This window comes from Elephantulus edwardii, unplaced genomic scaffold (assembly GCF_000299155.1).
Source record: "Elephantulus edwardii isolate Elephantulus edwardi_28Jun2011 unplaced genomic scaffold, EleEdw1.0 scaffold00030, whole genome shotgun sequence".
Lineage (NCBI taxonomy): Eukaryota > Metazoa > Chordata > Mammalia > Macroscelidea > Macroscelididae > Elephantulus > Elephantulus edwardii.
Window position 1 is genome coordinate 5,947,764 of NW_006399780.1, and position 20,011 is coordinate 5,967,774.

General features: G+C 44.5%; 1 protein-coding gene across 1 annotated transcript in view; it reads right to left on the bottom strand.

The window, feature by feature from the left end:
* The window catches only part of GAS6 (growth arrest-specific 6), a 98,330-nt gene that overhangs the window by 37,530 nt on the left and 40,789 nt on the right, over nucleotides 1-20,011 (bottom strand). Inside the window, exons 8-9 of the mRNA XM_006883962.1 lie at nucleotides 7,631-7,753; nucleotides 5,930-6,052 (exon numbers count right to left, since the gene is read on the bottom strand). Of these exons, the coding sequence (XP_006884024.1) occupies nucleotides 5,930-6,052; nucleotides 7,631-7,753 (246 nt within the window). The remainder of the gene's footprint in view (nucleotides 1-5,929; nucleotides 6,053-7,630; nucleotides 7,754-20,011) is intronic.

Below are 20,011 nucleotides of genomic sequence, written 5' to 3' on the forward strand. Positions count from 1 at the left end.
TATTGACATTTATCAAAGTTCATAGAGTTTCCAGAGGCATGTTGTTTAGGAAGAGGATGTCACTCCCCCTCCCTAAATGTTCTTTGCAGTTATTTAAGCTGATTCTGCAATGTTGCTCTATAACATAAGGGAAAGGTTCAAGTTCAGCCAAGGGCACTCAAAAAGAAAGGTCCAATTTCCTTCTGAAAAACCAGTTATTAGAAAAACAATGGAGTACAGTTCTACTGTGACACACATAGGTTTGCCATAAATCTGAAAATACTATCTAATACTGGTTCTGCTCAGAGCAGGGCTAGCACTCCATTCCCCTTCCCTCCCCTCTTCCTTAGCAGACCTTGGAAGGTCTGCTGCATCAGTACAATCCTCAGATTCACTGACTCGTGGGCCCTTCTAAGCTGCCCAGTGGCACAGGCAGCAGGTGAGGCCTATAGGAAGCCAAGATCAGATCCTGATCTTATAAACAACTGCTTCACTGCTGGCTAAGCCCAGGCAGGGGGTAAATTGAGATGGCCATGACCCTCTAGCCTTTCTGCAACCCCCAGTCCCCCCACCCCCACCCCCGTGACTGCCAGACTGCCCACCTTTGGATTGGCAGTGCAGCTCCTGGCCCACCAGGCTCCCAGAGCTCTGGTGTTATTTTTGCTCGTTCTCCCAGCTGACTCCCAGAGAGCCCTCAGGCCTCCCTATCACAGGGCCATCACTGCACAAGGATTCCTAACTCACAGTCAACTGTGGCATTCACAGCAGCTCAGCTCCCTCTCAGCTGGAGAACAGCCCTGTTGTGATCTCACTTGATAAGATCCTGCTACACAATAGCAGGAAAAATCCTAGGGACAACCCTGAGACTTTTACCAGCCTCTGCTGGCTCCATGGTACAGATAGCCTAGCTTCTAGGCATTCCTGAGTCAATGGCCAAGAAAAGTTCCGCAAAGGACTAGTCTCAGCAGGCACAGAGTCAACTACTGAGCTTTCAAAGGGCAAGAACTGGCTGCAGTCGGCCCCCACCAGGCCACTCCTTAGTTCAGTACTGCTCACAGAGTCAGTCCTGACTCACAGAAACCTTGAGCGCTCCACAGCGTTTCCAATGGCAGGTTTTTATGCAGTAGATTGTTAGGCCTTTCTTCTGAGGTGTCTTTGAACATGACCCTCTCAACTTTTTGGTTAGCATTAACCATTTGCACCATCTGGGGATTCTGTCCGAGACAGAACTTCTTGAATGTTGAGTGCAGATGCTCTGGCAGGCTGCTCAGGGAAGCAAGAATGCCAGCCTCACCTCTGGAGTTTTGCACTTTGGAGACAAAGAAAGGGGCCGGGGGAATACACACTTCTCACAAATACTAGTGCTATCAAACTGGGAGATACTTTGAAAACTACTGTTGTACAGCAGTTCTGAGGAAGCCAAAATTGTGGAAAGGTCTCTGCTGGCAAGGTCGTAAGTCAAACTATGCCCATCCTTGCAGCATCCTGAGCTGATGAAGGGCTTGTTCATTCCTTCCACAAGTGAAACAATGGGGTGGAACCTGAAAACACCACTGTCTCCACCCTCTGTTATCAGAGGCTCCTGCTTCCCTTCTGAGTCATCATTGCTTTCTTCCACTGTTTAGGTATCACAGCAGGGAGTCTGGCACCCCACTGGCTCCAGTGTGGACCACCACTAGGCTCTATCCTCTGTCTCTGCCCTCACAGCATCCTGGCCAACTCTACTCTCCCAACCTCCTACCATTCAGCCCACTGTGAAAGTTAACAAGTTAGCTTATGACCTCAGCTGACTACAGTAACAACAATGACCCCGGAAACCTGGACGCGGTGGGTGAGGGAAATACTTGTCAAGCTCCTCTAAGAAAGAATTTACAGCTCAGGAGCTCTGGCACTGGATGTGGAAAATTCAGCCTGCCAAGAGCAATATATACAGACAATTACAAAAATAATCCCGTCCACTTTAAAGCAAGGTACCAAGTCCACCTGCACTGCCTTCACCTTGCAGCCTACCCCTTCAGCTGTCATGGCAATAGCTCTGCTTCCCTGGAGAGCCAGGTCAAGCCCACTCAGCCACACAGTCTGAGTTTCCAGCCACAAAGGTGACTGACCCAGTCCCTTCCTGTTCTGGCAGCCAAGAAAAACATCAGCTAATATAGAGGTCCCCAGCCTTCCTACTAAAAAGACAAATTTGTTTGTTCTTTTAATTGTTGTTGTTGTTAGGTGCCATGAGCCAACCTGACCTCTGAACTCTGCTCCATACTGCACCATTCTCACCATTTCTAAAATGCTCCAGGCCACTGTCAGAGTTACTGCGTCAATCTATTTTGTTGAGGGTCTTCCTCTCTGTCTCTCCACCTTTCCAAGCACAAGGTCATTTACCAAGGAATGGCCTTTCCTGACAACATAGTCAAGGCAGATGCGACCCAACTTCAGCATCCTTTGCCTTCGAACAGCACCGTGGTCCAACTTCCTCCAAAACAGACTTGTTTGCTCTTTTGGAAGTCTGTGAGATATTCAGTACTCTTCTTTGGTAGTCTCTAGTATATTCATTAATTTTTGTCAGCACCACAGTTAAAATGGCCATGCATACAAGGTGATAATAATGTAACTTTCCCCTTGTGCTTCTGTCCAGGCACTTGAGTCCTCTCAATGTACGGCTGGTGGGACAGTAAAATGGTACAACTAATATGGAAGGCAGTTTGGCATTCCCTCAAAAAGCTGAACACAGACATCCAATATGGCCCAGCTATTCTACTGCTAGGAATATACCCCAAGGAAATCAGACCTGAGATAGTAATGGAGATACATACACCTATGTTCACAGCAATGTTATTCACAACGGCAAGAAAATGCCCATTAACAAACAAATGGATAAAGAAACTTTGGGATATTCACATAATGGAGTACTATACAGCACTAAAGAAAAACAAGGTGCTAATAAAATATGACACAACATGGGAGAGTCTAGAAAGCAGTATGTTTAGTGAAATAACTCAGTCACAAAAAGACAAATATTGCATAAGGCCACTACTGTGAAAATAGGAGGATAAATGAGCAAGATATGTATGAAGGTTCAAAAAGGGAAAGGGGAAGGAGAGAAGGAAGTGGACAAGGAGGAGGGGAACTAGTTAGGCTAGCAGAAGGTGGTGGGTAGATGTGGGATGGGGGTGAAGGACTAGGAAAGACACAATGGGGACTTAAAAGAACTAGTGATAAAAGACAGAGATCAACAGTAATCACATAAAACACAATGTATCAGAATTATTGTATAAGCACAATGTATATTAAAAGTTGAAAACAACAATGTACATTAACTATCACAATGTATAACTGTATGCAAAACAATTTTTAAAAAGTGAAAAAGAAAAAAAGCTGGTGACAATAATTGGAAAACAGCATGAATGATTAAAGGGTCATAGGCCTTCTGAGGAAGACTGAAGCAGGAGTTCTCAAGCCTCGCTGCACAATGAAGTCACCTCGGAGTTGTTTTTATAAACTCAGTGCCTAAGACTTACCCTCAGATACTTTGATTTTATTGGCCTGGTATAGAAATTTGACTTCTATATTTTCTAAAAATTCCACAGGTATTTGCAACAGGCAATTAGAAGCCACAAACCACTAAGTTAATGAAAGTAGATTTTCTTCAATCTGCTGAGAATTATAAATATGGCTTATCTTTTATCTTCAAGTAATAACAAGATAACAAGCTCCAATGACTTGAGCATTAACTATAGGTTAGGCACTGTGTTGAATGATTTAGACACATCATTTCACAGAACCCATCTGACATGAATGGAATGTCTTCTCTAAAAATACACGTCAACTGGGCTGGGCCATGATTCTCAGTAGGTTAGCAGTTGTGAAATGATATATTTTCACAGTTGCATAATGATATACTCATCCCTTAAGATGTGACCTGGTGTTATCAGCCAATCAGCTGTAAAAGGACAAGTGTGGGATGCGGCCAAGTCACTCAGATCACAGCACTGAGTCCATCTGTAAAGAGTTTTTCTAGAGTGTAGCCAGCATCCCCTTTAATGTCACAGAAGACAAAAGGAGAGAGAAGCAGTCAGAGGAATAGAGGAAGGATGACAAAAGCTAAGAAAGAAGAGCCAGAAGTAGAGCTGGTCCTTTGGCCCAGGGGTCCCTGTGCTGAGAACCTCCCAGATTCAGAGAGAAGACTGATGCCAAGACCCTGTAGATCTCCAAGGAAGGCTGGACCCAAAGATACTGAAAGGAGCCAAAGACCTTCCTCCAGAGGCAACAGGGAAAGAATTCCCCAGTGATGACATCTGAATTCAAACTTCTGGTTTCCTAAACCATGAGGGCCTAAACTTCCATTTGCTAAAGCCATCTGCTTTATGATACTCCTGTTCCAGCAGCACTAGAAAACTAAGTCACAATTCAATAATGTGATGCTACCAATTTGTTTTTGAAAGATGAAATATAATGCAATAATCACAAGTCACTTGCTCAAACTCACACAGCCTAGAGCTGGAACCTAAACTTGGTCCAACTCCACACCTTCGAGTGGTCACATGGCTGTTATGAGAGAAGAGCTGCTCTCTAGGTCTGCAGGAGATGAAAGGCAAAAAGAAATGGGGTTTTTTATGCATTAAGATGAGAATAATTTCATTTGGATATAAAAATAACTTGAGGTCTACAGGGACATGACCCACTTAAACTGACAATGATGGAGTTTGTTTTTTTTTCTAAAAGAGGGGAACATCATCCACGAGAAAGTGACATTTGGTCCCGCTTGACTGACACCTGCCTCTTTGATACCAGGGACACTCATCAGCATCCTTCCGGTCTCTAGATGCTGAGATGCTAATTTCTCCTAAGCCATTTTACTGTCTAATCTCATTTTACAGGTAACTTCAGTCCCACTTTGCTTGGTTAGCCAGCCTGCAGCCATAAGCCACGAGATTCAGATTTCTGGAGGGACATGTGCAGAAGCACATCCTTAGACATTTCTAGATGAGAAAGGAAGGGAAGGGCCAGAGAGTCGCTGTGCCCTACAAACCTGGTATGTGGAAGTCTGAGAAGGCTCTACAGATGTACTCCTGGTCTGGGGATGGAAGAGAGGGTCTGGTGTGCATATGTTTGCAGTGACTTTCTGGAGTGTTCTCAGGACCTCCCTCCCTTGTGCTGGCTCCAGACTCTTTGAAGTGGAAACAAAAATGTAGGCAAGGCTGAACGGCTTCCCTCTTTGGTGAGTATCTGACATTGAGGGAGACCAGTATTGAGAAGGGTACTTTTGGCACTTGATTGGCGTGGACTAGGTGCCATAGAGTAGAGTGTTGGGAGTTATGACTACAGCAGCTTACTACCCTCTCTGCTCCCTGCACCTGAACCCTCATGAAATGTCCCAGGCTTACAGAGCTGCACAAAAACAGCTCGTGGTAGGACCACAAGCTCGTGAAGCTGGAAAAAGACCTAACTGGTCTCCACAACCTGTATGCACCCTGCATGACTTTCACTCCCTGGAAGCATCCCACCTCTTGCCTTCATCCGAAGTTTAGAGCAGCATACAGACAGCTCCAGGCTCGTCTGCAAGCCCAGCCATCAGGAATCCAGTCTGCTTCCTCTCCGGAGTCAAGAAGCGTGGCCTTGCCAGCTCCAGCCCACAATCCCTCATGAATCATATCAGGGTTATGGTGCTGGAGAGCATCTCCCTGTTACCACAGACATGCCTGGGCAGATGCTCACTCTGACAGCGCACCCTCCCTCCTTTCTGCCCACCAGAACCAAAGGCTCCCACCCACCCGCAGCAAACTCCTGAGAAGTAAGCAAGTATGATGTCCAACACAGGCAAGAAGAGTAGCACGTTTGTGGAAACGAACAGACAAAAACTTAAAAGAGGGGGAGAGAGAGAGGAGGAGGAGGAATAGAGGCCTCTGGGAAGCTCAGGCTCCAGTCTGGGTGGCTTCTAGCCCAAAGATCTTACCTTCACAGGTCTTGCTGTCGGAAGACAGAGCATAGCCACTGTGGCAGCCACAGTGGAAGCTGCCCAACTTGTTGTAGCAAATTTGATTACAGCCCCCATTCTGATGGTTGCATTCATTGATATCTACAATGACAGAGGCCAAAGTCAGAAAGCTCACACACTCATGAAATAGCACCTCAACGTGCTTATTATTGCTATTACACTCACTCCTTTAAATCTCTAGGTTATCTCTTAAGTTTGGTGAAAGGGAACCACTCCTGAAGATTTCTTCAGGAGACAACCAGACAGACTTAACCACCAGACTTAGAAATGCATCGCGGTAAGAGCATGGGGATCAGGGCAGAAGGTACATGGAGACTGAGCTACAAACATGTCCTGCTGGGTGAGCAGGGAATTCTCTCCAGGCTCAGCTCTGTCAGCACCCGGTGAGCACAAGAGGATGGTGGCATCTGAGTGTGACTGGACAGCTCAAAGATAGGCTCGACCAAGCCACTATGTGCTAAAGCACATAGAGGTAGCTTGCTGCTTCCCAAGCAGAGTGTGGACCAAGTGCCTCTCTAGAAGGATGTGCCCTGGGAGCCTCACTGAGGCAGAATCAATTCCTGGAAAATCCACTTTACCAGGGAGGGTAGCAAGAAGCTGTCCTTCAGGAGGAGGGCCGTCACAAGAATGGCCAGGGAACATGTTTTCACCAGGCCCAGGGGGATTTTTTTTCATGTTTATTGACTGGTATCACACTCACAGATTCCAAGGATGTCAGGGATTGCATTATTTTCCTTCCCTTTTCAATGAAAACTGAGGCCAACAGGGACAGCAGACTCACTTGGAACGAGGCTGCTAGACAGAACGGGGGTTGCTAAGGTGGAATGCTCCTGCTCCTTCCTGTTGTGACTGTCAGCCCACCAACTAGAGGAGAACTGCTCCATGGGATTTTTAAGGTTGAGGCTTTTTGGCAACAGACGCCAGGCCTTTCTTCCAAGGCACATCCGGGTGAACTTGAATTGCCAACTTTTCCATTCACAACTGTGTGCTTAATACCTTCTGCCATTCTGGGACCTGGTTTCCTTTTATCCCAGTCCTCTTTCTGGAGAAGAACTATCCAGTTCTTCCCAGATTCTCTCAAGAGCCTGGCTCTACTCCAAGCAAACCCTTTATGACTGCAGCATTCCCAATAGTGAAAGAGTCTCCTGTCCCAGGAGGGCTAAGCCAGGCCCTATGTAACATTGGCTACATGGAAACGCTCCTGGGAGCAATGGGGGCAGATAAGGTGGGGAGGTCTGGAGACATCTTTCCCACAGAGGACAGGTCAGTTGTGAGGGTCCTGATCCCTTGGAGATGACACAGCCTTGGAGGCGAACTCTCACACATTTAGGAACCCCAAGGCAGCTCAGGCACAACACGTGTGGGACGGCAGCTGCGTGCTCAGGTGGGTGGGAGGGGTCAAGGCTGGGAAAGAGCCAGAGGAGGACAAAGACCAGGCCAACTCTCACACCCTGGCGGAGCATCTATGGTCCTCCAGCAGGCCTGTAGGGAAAGGCCTCACACAGTATGTTGGTTCCAGGCTCGCTCTCTCACATACACACATACACATGCACGTACATGCTCTCACACACTTGCAAGGACACACAAACCATCTTACATCACACTAGAAAGACAGATGCCAGGCAGCACCTACTGCGGTGAGGAGGGAGGAAGTTTTACCTTGATCACAGAGGCGGCCCCCCCAGCCGACATGACACAGGCAGTAGAAGGTGCCCTTTAGGTCCTGGCAGATTTTTGTCCCCTCCTTATCACAGGGGTTCGGAGTACATTGGTTAGGCAGATCTAGGATAGATAAACAAACAAGAACCAAAGAAGGAGTGAATCATCACAAAAGCTTCTCCCAGGAGCTTCTCAACTCAGCTTGGACTGGTGCAGTAGGGGGGAGAGTAGGCAGGCCTCATGATCAGGCCACCCAGAGGAGACAACAGTCCTTGGCAGGAAGCTCTGAGTGGGAAATGGAAGGGCAGGTCAATTGCGCCCAGGGCATCACCTTGGGTCTCAGAGAAGAGCTCCCACCTTGAGGGCAGGAGGATGCACAGAAGTGCTTGGCCAGGTCCCAGGGGCCAGTTCCAGGAAAAAGGAGATAAGCTCTGGAGGGAAGAGCCACCACCCACTGGAGACAGATGGGGAGGCTATGGCAGCCCCAGTACTCTGAGGGAGTGGGGTGAAAGAGCAGGTCTTTGGCTTTCTCACTGAGAGCTCTGAGGACCTCCCACGGAGAAGGCAAATAGGATCCCACTGTCTGACCCAAGGGGCTCCAGACAAATTCAAAACATTCTATCATCCCCAGTGGTAACTTCTTGACTTTTCCCAAGCCAGGCCTGGGCTGCCCACTCAACACTCCCCACTGGCCTATCAACTTTTCAGAGCATTCCGTCCACAGGGCTTGGCCACAGCTAAGATAGTACACACCCTCGTTTTTTCAGAAGCATGCCTGCCAGCCACAGCTCTAAGGAGAACTCTACTTCTAAGACTGAAATCCCCCTTTGCAGGTTGTACACCAGCAGGAAGAAGGTTTGTAAGGCATTTCTGAATACTCATTTTCTGAATACTCATTTTCTGATTAACATCCTAACATCTCTCAACAGGATGGACTGACACAGTGACTATAACAATGATTTTGAGCATATCAGAGATTGTGAAGACACAGGAAAGAGCAAGATTCAAGGTTGTTATCAGTCATAGTCAACTCAATGGCACCCAACAATAACAACTTCTCTTGAAACAAGCCCTGCTTCAAATATGGTCTTACTGTGGTAAACATATATATATCCCCACTACCCTAAGCAAACTAAATCCACTATTCCATCAGGTCAATTCCAATTTATAGCTACCCTACTAAGCAGACATATTGCACTGGGAAAGTCTGCAGTCAGAGACCTCTCCAAATTACTGAGGAGCAATGATATCAGTTAGAAAACTAAGGTGTGCCTGATTTAGCCATAGTGTTAAATCATTTGCTATATATTAAGGACAATGCATAAAGATGTAAGGAGGAGAACTGATGCCTCTGAGCTGTGATGTTGGAGAAAGGTGCGGAATATGGACTAACAAAAGAACAAAAGTCTTGGACAAAGTGCAGCCATAGTGCTCCTTGGAGGTAAAGACGATGAAGCTTCATTTCACATACTTTGTGTATATTGGTGGGAGAAGGCTGTTCCTTGGACAGGGACATCACTCTTGGAAAGGGAAAAGAGAGGAAATCCCTCAGGATAGATTGACTCGGTGACCGCAGGGCTCAAGTATGTTAGAAATGATGAGGATGGTACAGGATAGGACAGGGTTCAGATCTGTTGTTCACAGGGTTGCTATGAGTTGTATTCAACTTGACGACATCTAACAACAACAAGGCAGAGGAGATCTCTAGTGTATCTGAGGCTGTAATCTTAACAGAAGCAGAACACCACATCTTTCTCCTGTGTTGTGGTGGGTGGGTTCAAACCTCTGACTTTTCTATCAAATGCTTCTCTTTCATCTTAACACGTAACCACTAGGCCACCAGAGTTCCCACTGCCAGGGAGTCAATTCTGATTTATAATGACCTTCCAATAGGTTTCTAAGCCTGTAAACATATTAGCAAGGAGACTTCCTCCATCTTTCTCTAATGGAGCAGCTGATGGATTTGAACCATTGGCTTTTCAGTTAGTAGCAATATATGTAGTAGCACACTACACCATGAGAGGTCCTTGTTGTGCACTAATGAGTCATAAAGACCCACAGACGGCCCTCCATTGGGTTTTTAGAGGCAGTAAATCACATGAGAAGAGAATGTCCACCTTTCTCTCTCCAAACAGCTGGTGGATTTGAACCACATACTTTTGGGACTACAGCACAGCTTCTTACCACTAGGCCACCAGAGCTCCTTAAGTATACATTATATAGGTATCAGAAACTCAGAGAATAGCACTATAGGCCATTTCTAATCATCTGTATCATTTCAAGCTCTTATTTTTAGGGTCCTACGGTTAAAATAACTGTTCCACTGGAGCTGCTTTCTAAAGAGCTGCTCGTATGAGTTACTTCTTACAAACACAGCTGAAGCTCTCATGACACCAAACCCAACAGAAACCACCACAGAGGCAGACAGGAAAGTTCGCCTGAATGTGACAATTATGTAATTCTCAAGTTGGGGAAGTTTAGAGTCAAAAGGGCTTGGGAGAAAGAGCTATTATTATACACAGACTCAAAGAATCCTTTCACAGTGCCCACTCCCAGAGCAGCAGTGGACATAAGAGAGGCTCAGAAGAGCCTAGAAAGATGGACAGTTCTAATAGATGGTCTTTGCAGGCCCACTCTCTCTCATCTCCACCACTGTATCCTCTCAAAAGGCTCTCTGGTGGTGCAATGCTGAATCATTTGGCTGCTAACTGAAAGGCTGGTGGTCTGAATCTACCAGCTGCTCCATGTGAGAAAGGTGAGACAGTCTGCTGAGTTCTAAGAAGCTGAACTGTAATCCCAGAGGCAGGTGGTTCAAATCCCAGGCACTCCATGGAAAAGGATGGGCAACCTCCTCCCATGATATGTACTGCTGCTGAAAACCCGCTGATGAGTCAGCTATGAGTGGGGTTCAGACTCGATGGCACACAACAAATAACAAGTACAAATCTTATGGCGCAGTTCTACACTGTCCTTTAGGTTCACAGAACTGACTCCACTGCACAATATTTATCTTGAAGAAACTGGAGCGAGTTTCAAAACACTGCTCATTGGGAAGACTCAGCCTGGTTAAGGCAAGCTTGGTTTTTGTGGCCAGCCACAATGGATTTGTGACATTCCTTGAAGGCTCTGGAGAAACACTGTTGAGGGGAATGCCACAGACGGAGGCTTGGAGGTGGAGGCGCTAAGGGAAGAATGGTGGCAGATGTCACTGGGATGGGCTGCTTTCCAGGCACCATGGTCAGTCAAGGTTTTCCAGAGAATCCTGCAGAAGGTAAAGCAATTTCCTCGGATGCCCCTGTCACCTTTTCCATATGACCTCTCTGACACCTGTCACTATGGAGTTTGCACAGTGATTTCTGTTCCAGTCACCAGCAGGCTATCTTCTTCAAAAAATCCTCCCCCCGCCCTCCTTTTTCTCCTTACACTATCTACTGACTGGCTCCTGCTCATGAGAGAACTCATTTCCTACTGATACTCAACTATCTCCAAATTGTTTGCTACATTTCCCACTTCTGACTTCTTCCCTTCTAAATCTGCAGAGAAAGAGACTCCATAGGGTGTTGCGCGACTAAAACCAAAGGCAATGTCTCTCTGGTGGTTTGAATCCACCAGCAGCTCTGAAGGAGAAAGATGGACACTCACTTTCCGTGTGATTTATAGCTTCAGAAAACCTGCAGGAGGGTCAATAATGAGTCAGGTCCAACTTGATGACAATGAGTTGAGTTTGTTTTGAAGATGTAAATATGACTTATCCAGTTCCTGAGCTGCAAAGGGATCTATGGCAACAAGGACTAGGTGGTTAGTTTATTTATTACAGTTAAAAGAGAAGGGGCTATAGAAATATTGACTCTGGAAGGCCTGGCTTTGACACCTTGATCGTCCACTGCAAACTCGGCTGAGGTCACTAACCATTTCCTCTGGTATGTGGATCTCAATTGCACTGACAGTCAATTATAAAACCACGTTCCTCTGGCCTCCTTTGTTTGCTTTTGGCTGAGAGTAACGAGGTACACATTCCTAGCAGCCTTCCAGTTTGCGGTCCACCAAGTCAGCTGACCGTTAGAAACTGCAAGTCTAGGCAAATGGCGTGAAAATAATGCCTTGTACACTGGACACACATACATTCACGTCCTTTCAGGAGCACCGCGCTGGGTCAGGTTTGGGGCGACCTGTGGCTAAGACTCAGCTACGTTAAATTCTCTTTTCAATACTATCTTATAGCTTAATCACAGTTAATCTTTTCCAAGGAGTCTCTGCAGCCATCTATAGCATTTAAATTGAGGTATTTTTACTGATTTTTGAAGAAACTGAGGCCATAAATTATTATTAAATGGTCTTCTGGAGCTATGAGAATTCCTAGAAGATGGACTATCTCTCCCAGAGACCCAGTGGAGGGTGATTTCTACCTTGACATCAGTGAGTTGGAGGCTTTTGATTTGGTTTTTATTTTTTTAACATCTTTTTTAAAGTATTCATTCATTCATGTAAACTTTACTCCCTTACTCCCTCCCCTAATTCCCCTTATAAAGCTAATAATTGTCATACTCGTGGTTTTTAATCATGCATTCCTTTAAGAATGTCTCTCCTTTCACTCATTCCAATGCAGTATTCATTATCTATCCACTCTTTTCCAGCTCTGAATCCTAAAATTACAATAATTGGCTTATGCAGTATTTGTCCCTTTGTGACTGAGATATTTCACTTGGCATAATGGTACATTGACACAATGGAATACTGTGCAGCATTGAAAAAATATAAACTTGTAAAACACTACACAGCATGGATGAGTCTGGAAGATATCATGCTTTATTTGAGATTTTGAGTGAACTTTTTTCTCTTCTCTTAGCAGGAAACCAAAAGGCCTGATACTGGCTTTACATATATTTTCTTGCATGTGAATGTTGTTCTTATTGTTAGGTGCTGTTGGGTGTCCCATGTACAAAAGAACAAAATCCTGCCCAATCCTGCACCATCCTCCGTCTCAAGTGTGCGTAATTAAGCCCACTGTTGCTGTCACAGTGTCAATCCACAACCAGCTCATTGAGGATCTTCCTCTTTTTCAATGACTCTCTCCTTTAACAAGCACATGAATGGGAATATTATTAGGAGACACTGAGTTGACTACCTTGCCCTATTCTGCCCCATCGTCATGAACTCTGTCATGCTCAAGTCCACTGTGGCCGTTACTGTGCCCATTTATCTTGTCAAGGGTGAGGAGGCTCTCTGCCAGTCCTCCACATTTCCAAGAATAAGGTCTTTTTCCAAGGTCCCTCCTTGACGACATGCCCAAAGTCGTACCCTGGTTGCACTTCCGCCAAGATAGATATATTTGTGCTTTTGACAGTCCATTAGATATTCCAAACTCTTTGCCAACATAATTCAAAGAGCTATCTGATTACTGGAGTCACTGAAAATTCATTGGTTCTTCAGGTTCTGCCTCCTATCCAGCCCCAGTATAGATCTGAAGCCATGTATTTATTCCATATGTGAAAGATGATCCACCCTGTGATTTGGAACAACCCCAAGCTAAGGCAACAAGGCCATTCTGAACCATAGGACAATGAGGATTTGCTAGCTTCATGATATATAGAGAAGAGACTGAAGTGGTCAACGATATTCTTCTAGTTGGATCCACAATAGACACCTAAGATAATAGCAATAAAGAAACAAAAAGGCAAATTGCATTGGGAAAATCTGCTGTCAAAGACCTCTCCAAGAGCTAAAGGGCCGGGATGTCAATTTAAAGACTAAGGTGGCTGATCTAAGCCACTGTCTCTTCAATTGCTTGTTTTATACATCTGAAAGCTGGGCAATAAATAAGGATGACAGAAGACGATTTGATGCCTTTATGTTGTGGTGCTGGAGAACAGTAATGAATACCCCATGGAATGCCAAGAGAACAAGAGTCTGTCTCAGAAGAAGTGCAATCAGCATGTGCTTAGAGTCAAGGATGAGAAAACTTCATCTTACATACTTCTGGCATGTTGTCAGGATCGGCCATTCCTTGGAAAAAGAATTCATGCTGTGTAAGGCGGAGAGTCAGAGAAAGAGAGGAAGACCCCTAACAATAGGGATTGACACAGTGACTGTAACAATGGGCTCAAATATGTCAGAGATGGGAGGGTGGAGCAGGACAGGGTAAGGTGCAGGTCATACGCGTCACCGACAACTCAAGGCACCCAATCATTGCCACTTATATTTTTAAGATAACTGATGTTTCAAGTCTAAAGCCAAGTTTAAAAAGCACAGATTGCCACTTTAGTGTTCACTTTGCTTATCAGTAAAGGAATTATTAGTAGGCCGCCTCCCTCCCTCATCTGACTGGGGTTGGCAACAGCTTCTGCCAGGCACAAGCAAGGTGAGTGAATCTCTGAATTTCATAGCTCTGTTTATGTGGTAACTACTTCCAATGGCTCCAACTGGGCCTCCAGACTCCTCTGCACTTTGGGTAAACTCCATTCTACCTCTGATCTGACCATCAAGTTCGTCAGGTAACATCCCACCCTCAGTCCCTTTCATAGATGGTGCAGTGTTATCATCTCCCACTTCTCAGGACTTCTGCATAACTGTTCTGTGTCTCAATAACTATAGTCTCTTATCGAGTTCTTGTGACCTCTCACTAACATGCCTTAAAATGTGTTTCTTTTGTATAAATTACAGCCAACAAAACTCTTGCAAGTGTAGACCAAACACAGTGCACTTGAAATGCTTTTGAGACACTTGCATAGTTGTTTCTGGCAGGTAACCATAAAAACCTTTTACCCTTAAGCAAGTAAGAATTGAGCCCAGCAATCAAAGTAAGAAGAGGGAAATGAAGAAACAGGATTAGGGAATTAAGCCTTAGGCAAAGAAGCTTGCGGGGTGGGTCCACAGGTGAAAGCACTGGGCTCCTCTTACCAAGTGCCACTGCTCAGTTTAATGCTGGCATGAGGTGTGTTCTCAGAGAACTCTTCGAACACCAGGTTCCTGGTCACAGCAGAGAGATGAAGAGAAATGAGGGAAAGAGTTTGCTTTGCTGTCCCTGATCTCTGAATGAACATATTCAGAGGAGGCAACACTAGAAGAAACGGAAATCTCTTTCACCTACCCTGTGGGAGACAGACAAGGAAGCTGAAAATCAAGTGAGTCCCCTGTCCACTAGTACCAGAGTCAGGGCAGGAAGCTGTTTATCGACTGCACTCCCACGACCACCACTCAATAAAATATCTACAACTAAATCCCACTGAAGATTGGAGCTCGACTATATGTTGTAAGGAAGCTGGTGGCCAAGTGGTAAGGATTGTACTGCTAAGCCAAAGAGAGGCAGTTCAAATCCACCAAAGGCTCTGAGGGAGAAAGAAAGTGCAATTTACAGCTTCTGAGACCCTACTGGAGGGTCAGCTATGGGCCGGTCCAGATTGATGGCAATGAGAGTGCGATTGAGTAGTCTGAAGTTCGGCAGATGGCACATGTTTCTGTTTATTGTATTTGATTAAAGATGTAATGTTGTTTCAGAAGTGTATCACAGAAGTGTGTACAAAGGGCCCTTTAACTTCATCTCAAAGCTGCCTAGAATGCCAAGCTTTGACTTTTTAAAAATCTCAGTGTCACTCAGAACTCAAACAAGCCACTGCCATCAGTCAGTTCTAACTCACAGCAACCCTCCATCAGCTTTATCAGTAAATAATGATGAGAAAAGACCACCCATCCTTCTCCTAAAGAACAGAGTGGATTTGAACCGCCAGAAGTCTCTGTCTTTACATTAGCAGCTACAGGTGCTACGGACCACACCGCCAGAGCTCTGATGTCCCTAAAGGCTCAGCCAAATATCAATTTCTTGCAGGGTGGTAGACTATAAAGGAAAACAAGTATTTTTATCAAGTGACTATAAAGAATACAATTTTCATGGTAAAGTCTACCACACTCACACCTAAAAGAGCACTCACTCCTTTTATTTATTCTTGTGTGTGTGTGTGGACATAGTAGGAAAATTTACCCGTAGGATAAAATGAAGAAGGAAAAAGCATGTCTTAGGAGCAAACCTAGAAGACTGCCTGGCAGGGTGCTCAAAAGATTTCTGGGGCTTTGAGCTGACCACATTCAGGAAAAGCGGAAGAAATAAAGCCTTCCCCAGGCCCTAAGGGCTACCCATGTAACTCGCCACCTTCTTGGCAAGCTTGCGTGGCCGCCCTCTTTGGCAGGAGGACTGCTAGGCTGAAGGACTGATCTGTAGCCCGGACACTGGGCCTCCAGGCTGAGCTGTTTAGGAGATAAAGGATTTATCTTAGCCTTGGCCAAAAGCTGTGTTGAAGGAAAGGGAGAAAGGAACGAGTTTGTTGCTGTGGAATGGAATGTGAAACATTCACCGACTGCCAACAGAGTGCCTTTTTCAATTATTTTCTGACGCACACCCCCTGCTCCCAACACCAAAATTTCAGGGGAACAACAAGTTATAACCTGGTCAACACATTATAATACAGGGCCTTTTGTTTGTGTAAGTGAGGTGAAGAAGGCAGAGATGTTTTCCTTCTTGTGCAGAATGATTTGATAGAGCTGGTGGGATTTAGTTATCACTGTGTCTCTACAAAAAAAAAACAACCAAACAAAATGAATACAAAAGAAGCTGGTGGTACAGTACATTCCATGATGGGCTGCTAACGGGAAGGTCAGTGGTTCGGATCCACCAGCTGCTCTTTGTGAGGAAGATGGGCAGTTTCTTCCCATAAAGACTTACAACTGGAAACCCAACAAAGTATCCTCAGGAGTCAGGATCAATTTGACAGGATTTGATTTAGGTTTTCTAAATTTTATTTTACTAAAAGCTTGCATCAAAGCTACTCCCCTAAGGTATACCTAAGAAGGCAAAGGGATGGGGAGAGGGGAAATCTATGCATTGAAAACCACCCTAAAATATGTGCCCTCTTGCCAAATACAGTCTGGGCATGAGAATATTTAGCTTTGAAGAGCAGTTAGAACTGTGCAATGAGGAAATGAAAACTGAGGTAACAGGGATGTTAGGAAGAGGAGGAGGAGGAGAACGAGGAGGATGAGGCATGCACTGGGAAGAAATCTACTCCGACTCAGAGTTCTACTTTCAAAAGTCAGACAATAAACACACTGTGGATCACAACCACCCAACCCACAGCCCAGCATGGGGGTGGTACAGGGCTGGGCAACATTTGGTTTTACTGTGCATGTGGTCGCCATGCATCCAGGGAAGACTCAACAGTATCTAACAACAGTAACATATGGGAAGCCACTGCCACTGGCAGAGTGTGCTCTGATGCAGATCCTTCCAGTTCATTCTGGACCCTGTCACCACCATAAAAGCTGGGCTCATGGCTAGAATTCAGCTGTGGAGTTCCAACTCTCAACCAGCCTGGGGGTAGCACAAACTGACTCTTTAAGGATGGGCAAGGACAGGACAGGACAGGGTTCAGATCTGTTGCTCACTGGGTTGCTATGAGTCGTCCTTGACGGCACCTAACACCACCACCACCAACAACAAGGCACTGCATTAAGGCTAATAATGAATTACCAAAGAGCTCAAGCAATGACAAGCTGCCCCAACTAAATAAGACTATCTTTATAAAGTAATCAATAAGCAAAAGATAAAGTTGCCTTAAAATACTATCTCCACCTATTTAGCTCAAGTTTTAAGAGGGGGCCAGTGAGGACAGTAGTGCAGGGTCTGACTGTCCTCCTGGGGTGACATCTTTAGGGGCATTTCATGCTTCCATTTAATGTGTGAATCTAACAAAGACTAGCATACGGTTGTATTCAAATGGCTCATCAATAAGAATAACAAGTATATGTATGCAGTATTTTAGGCTATCAGACCGCTTTCTTAACCATCAGGCATCATTTGAGGTACACACACAGAGACATGAATGTACACATAATCCTGCAATTCTGAAAGATGCTTTCTACTCATACAGATTAGGAGGTGAAACAGCACTAAAAGTCATGCTCAAGGTCACACAGCTGGTCAACAGCAGGAAGAAGACAGAGGCAAGGTGTGGGAGGCAGAACAGCTGGACCTAAATTCACTATATCTAATGAAAGCAGCACACATTATCCTTTAAAAATCATCTCTGGAGGCAAAGCCCCTGGGAGTCTACCTCCTGTTTTCATCTCCCAAGGCTCTTTACCATTCAGAAGTTGTTGTTCTGTGCTGCTTGAGTCAATGCTGTAGTTCAGAGTGACCCTGTGAGCAAGGAATCTGTACTTGAGCCCACTGTTACAGTCACTGTGTCAATCCATCTTGCTAAGGGACTTTCTCTCTTACATTGACGCTCGACCTTTCCACACATGATGTCTTTTCATAAGGATTGGCCCCTCTTCTCCATGTGCCCAAAGTATGTGAGATGAAGCTTCACCATCCCTGCCTCTAAAGAACATTCTGGTTACACTTTCTCCAAGACAATATTTGTTTGTTCTTTTGGCAGCCCACAGGGTATTCAGTAGTCTTCTCCAACACTACAACTCAACAGCACTGATGATTCTTCTGTGATTCTTAGTCACTGTCCAACTTTTAGATGCAAAGAAGGTTGCAACTCTGTTTAAGAAACAGTCATTAAAAAGATTATATAACTCTAATGCTTCAAAATGTTTCATATAGGATGAAAGTCAACTAGGATTTACTTCTTGGCTGAACTTCTGGTTATTGCTGGGTTCAAATGATCATCAACAAAATTTCTCGTTTTCCCTTGAGAACTGGAATCAAAGATATGGGCAACAAGTAGATACATCAAAGAAAAATAACACCAGTTTTTTAGCCTCCTAAACCTATTTTTTTACAAGTTTTATTTATTCACTGATTTATTGTGCCATGCATTCATTTACTGGGTGTTAAGTATGTACCCATACCCAGTACAATACTCAGATGATCAACAGTGCAAGCTACATAATGCCTGCCCTCAAGGGGTTTAGTCTTAAATCTAATGAGGAGAATCAAGCTGACTGATAAGCAGGAAATTATAACATATGATAGAAACTCTTAATTGAAGGGAAGTGGGGGTCAAACTTTTTCTCACATACTTTGGGCATGTTGTTAGGAGGGAACAGTAGGACATTATGGTTGGAAAGATAGAAGGTCAGTGAAAGACCCTCAATAAGACAGACTGACACGGTGACTCTAACAGTGGGAACAAGTGTGTCAGGGATGGCGAGGATGGCATAAGATAGGTCAGGGTTTAGGTATGTTCTTCATACAGTTGCGATGAGTCACAGTTGTCTTTACAGCACATAACATCAAAATCAGAAATATACTATGAAGCCAAAGGAATGGGCTCCAAGACCTACAGTTTGAAAATGGCAGAAGCAGCTAGAGCCCACAGTTCCAGAATTCCAGTCACTCCTCTTCACACTATCAACTACTTCCGCATGCTAACATGCTAGCATGAACTTTATAAACAAGTATACACACTCTTGAACAGCTGGGGAAAATGTTTAATAAGTTTTCTTTTTCCTTTTTCTGTATGTCAGTAAGATTTCTGCCCAAGCTGGGAATGATACCAGAATGTTTACTATCCACTTACGGTGGCACCAGCCAATGAAATTCGATCAAACAAGTGAATAGTCTAAACAACTGAAAAAGTTTCATTCTCATTCTTCATAAATAATATGACTTCATGCCTGTCATCGTATGTCTTTGAGTCAGAAGCTATCTACAACGGACCCTCTGGTGGGTTTTCAGATGCAGCAAATTGCCCAGGAAGAGACTGTGATCCTTCTCCTACAGAGAAGCTATTGGATTAGAACCACATGCCTTGGAAAGTGCAGTATAGCTTCTTACCACTAGAGCACCAGAGCACCCTAGCAGTCATGAAATAACTCATTAAAACCTAATAATTACATTAAAATAATTCAGGCAAGAGGCAGGTTACAAAAATTAATATGCAGAGATCCATAGCCTTCATATACACAAACAAGTTAGAATCGAGAACGTGCGAAATGACTCTAGCAAGAAAATACTCTGAAATAAACCTAATAAGGAAGTACAAGGGCAAACTAAAGGGGAAAAGACACCCCAAAACCTTTAATTGCTCAAAGGAAAAATTTCGCCTTAACTGGAGAAGACACGCATAATCAAAGTATTAAATCAATAAATTAATTATGGCCTCCATTAAATACTAAAGGATTTTTTAAAAATTTCTTTTTTTAGAACTAGACATGATGATTCTAGAGTTCATTACAAAATAAGCAAGAGTCAGGAAAGCAGAAAAAAATATTAATAACGGTACCTATTAAACCTATCTTAATAGATGTAATAGTCAGATGTATTTGACTGGGAAAGTTTGTAACCAGGGACTTCTCAAAATTAATGAGGAGTAATGATATCAGTTTAAGGACTAAGTGTGCCTAGTTCAGGCCATGGTCTTTTCAGTAATTTGCTATGCT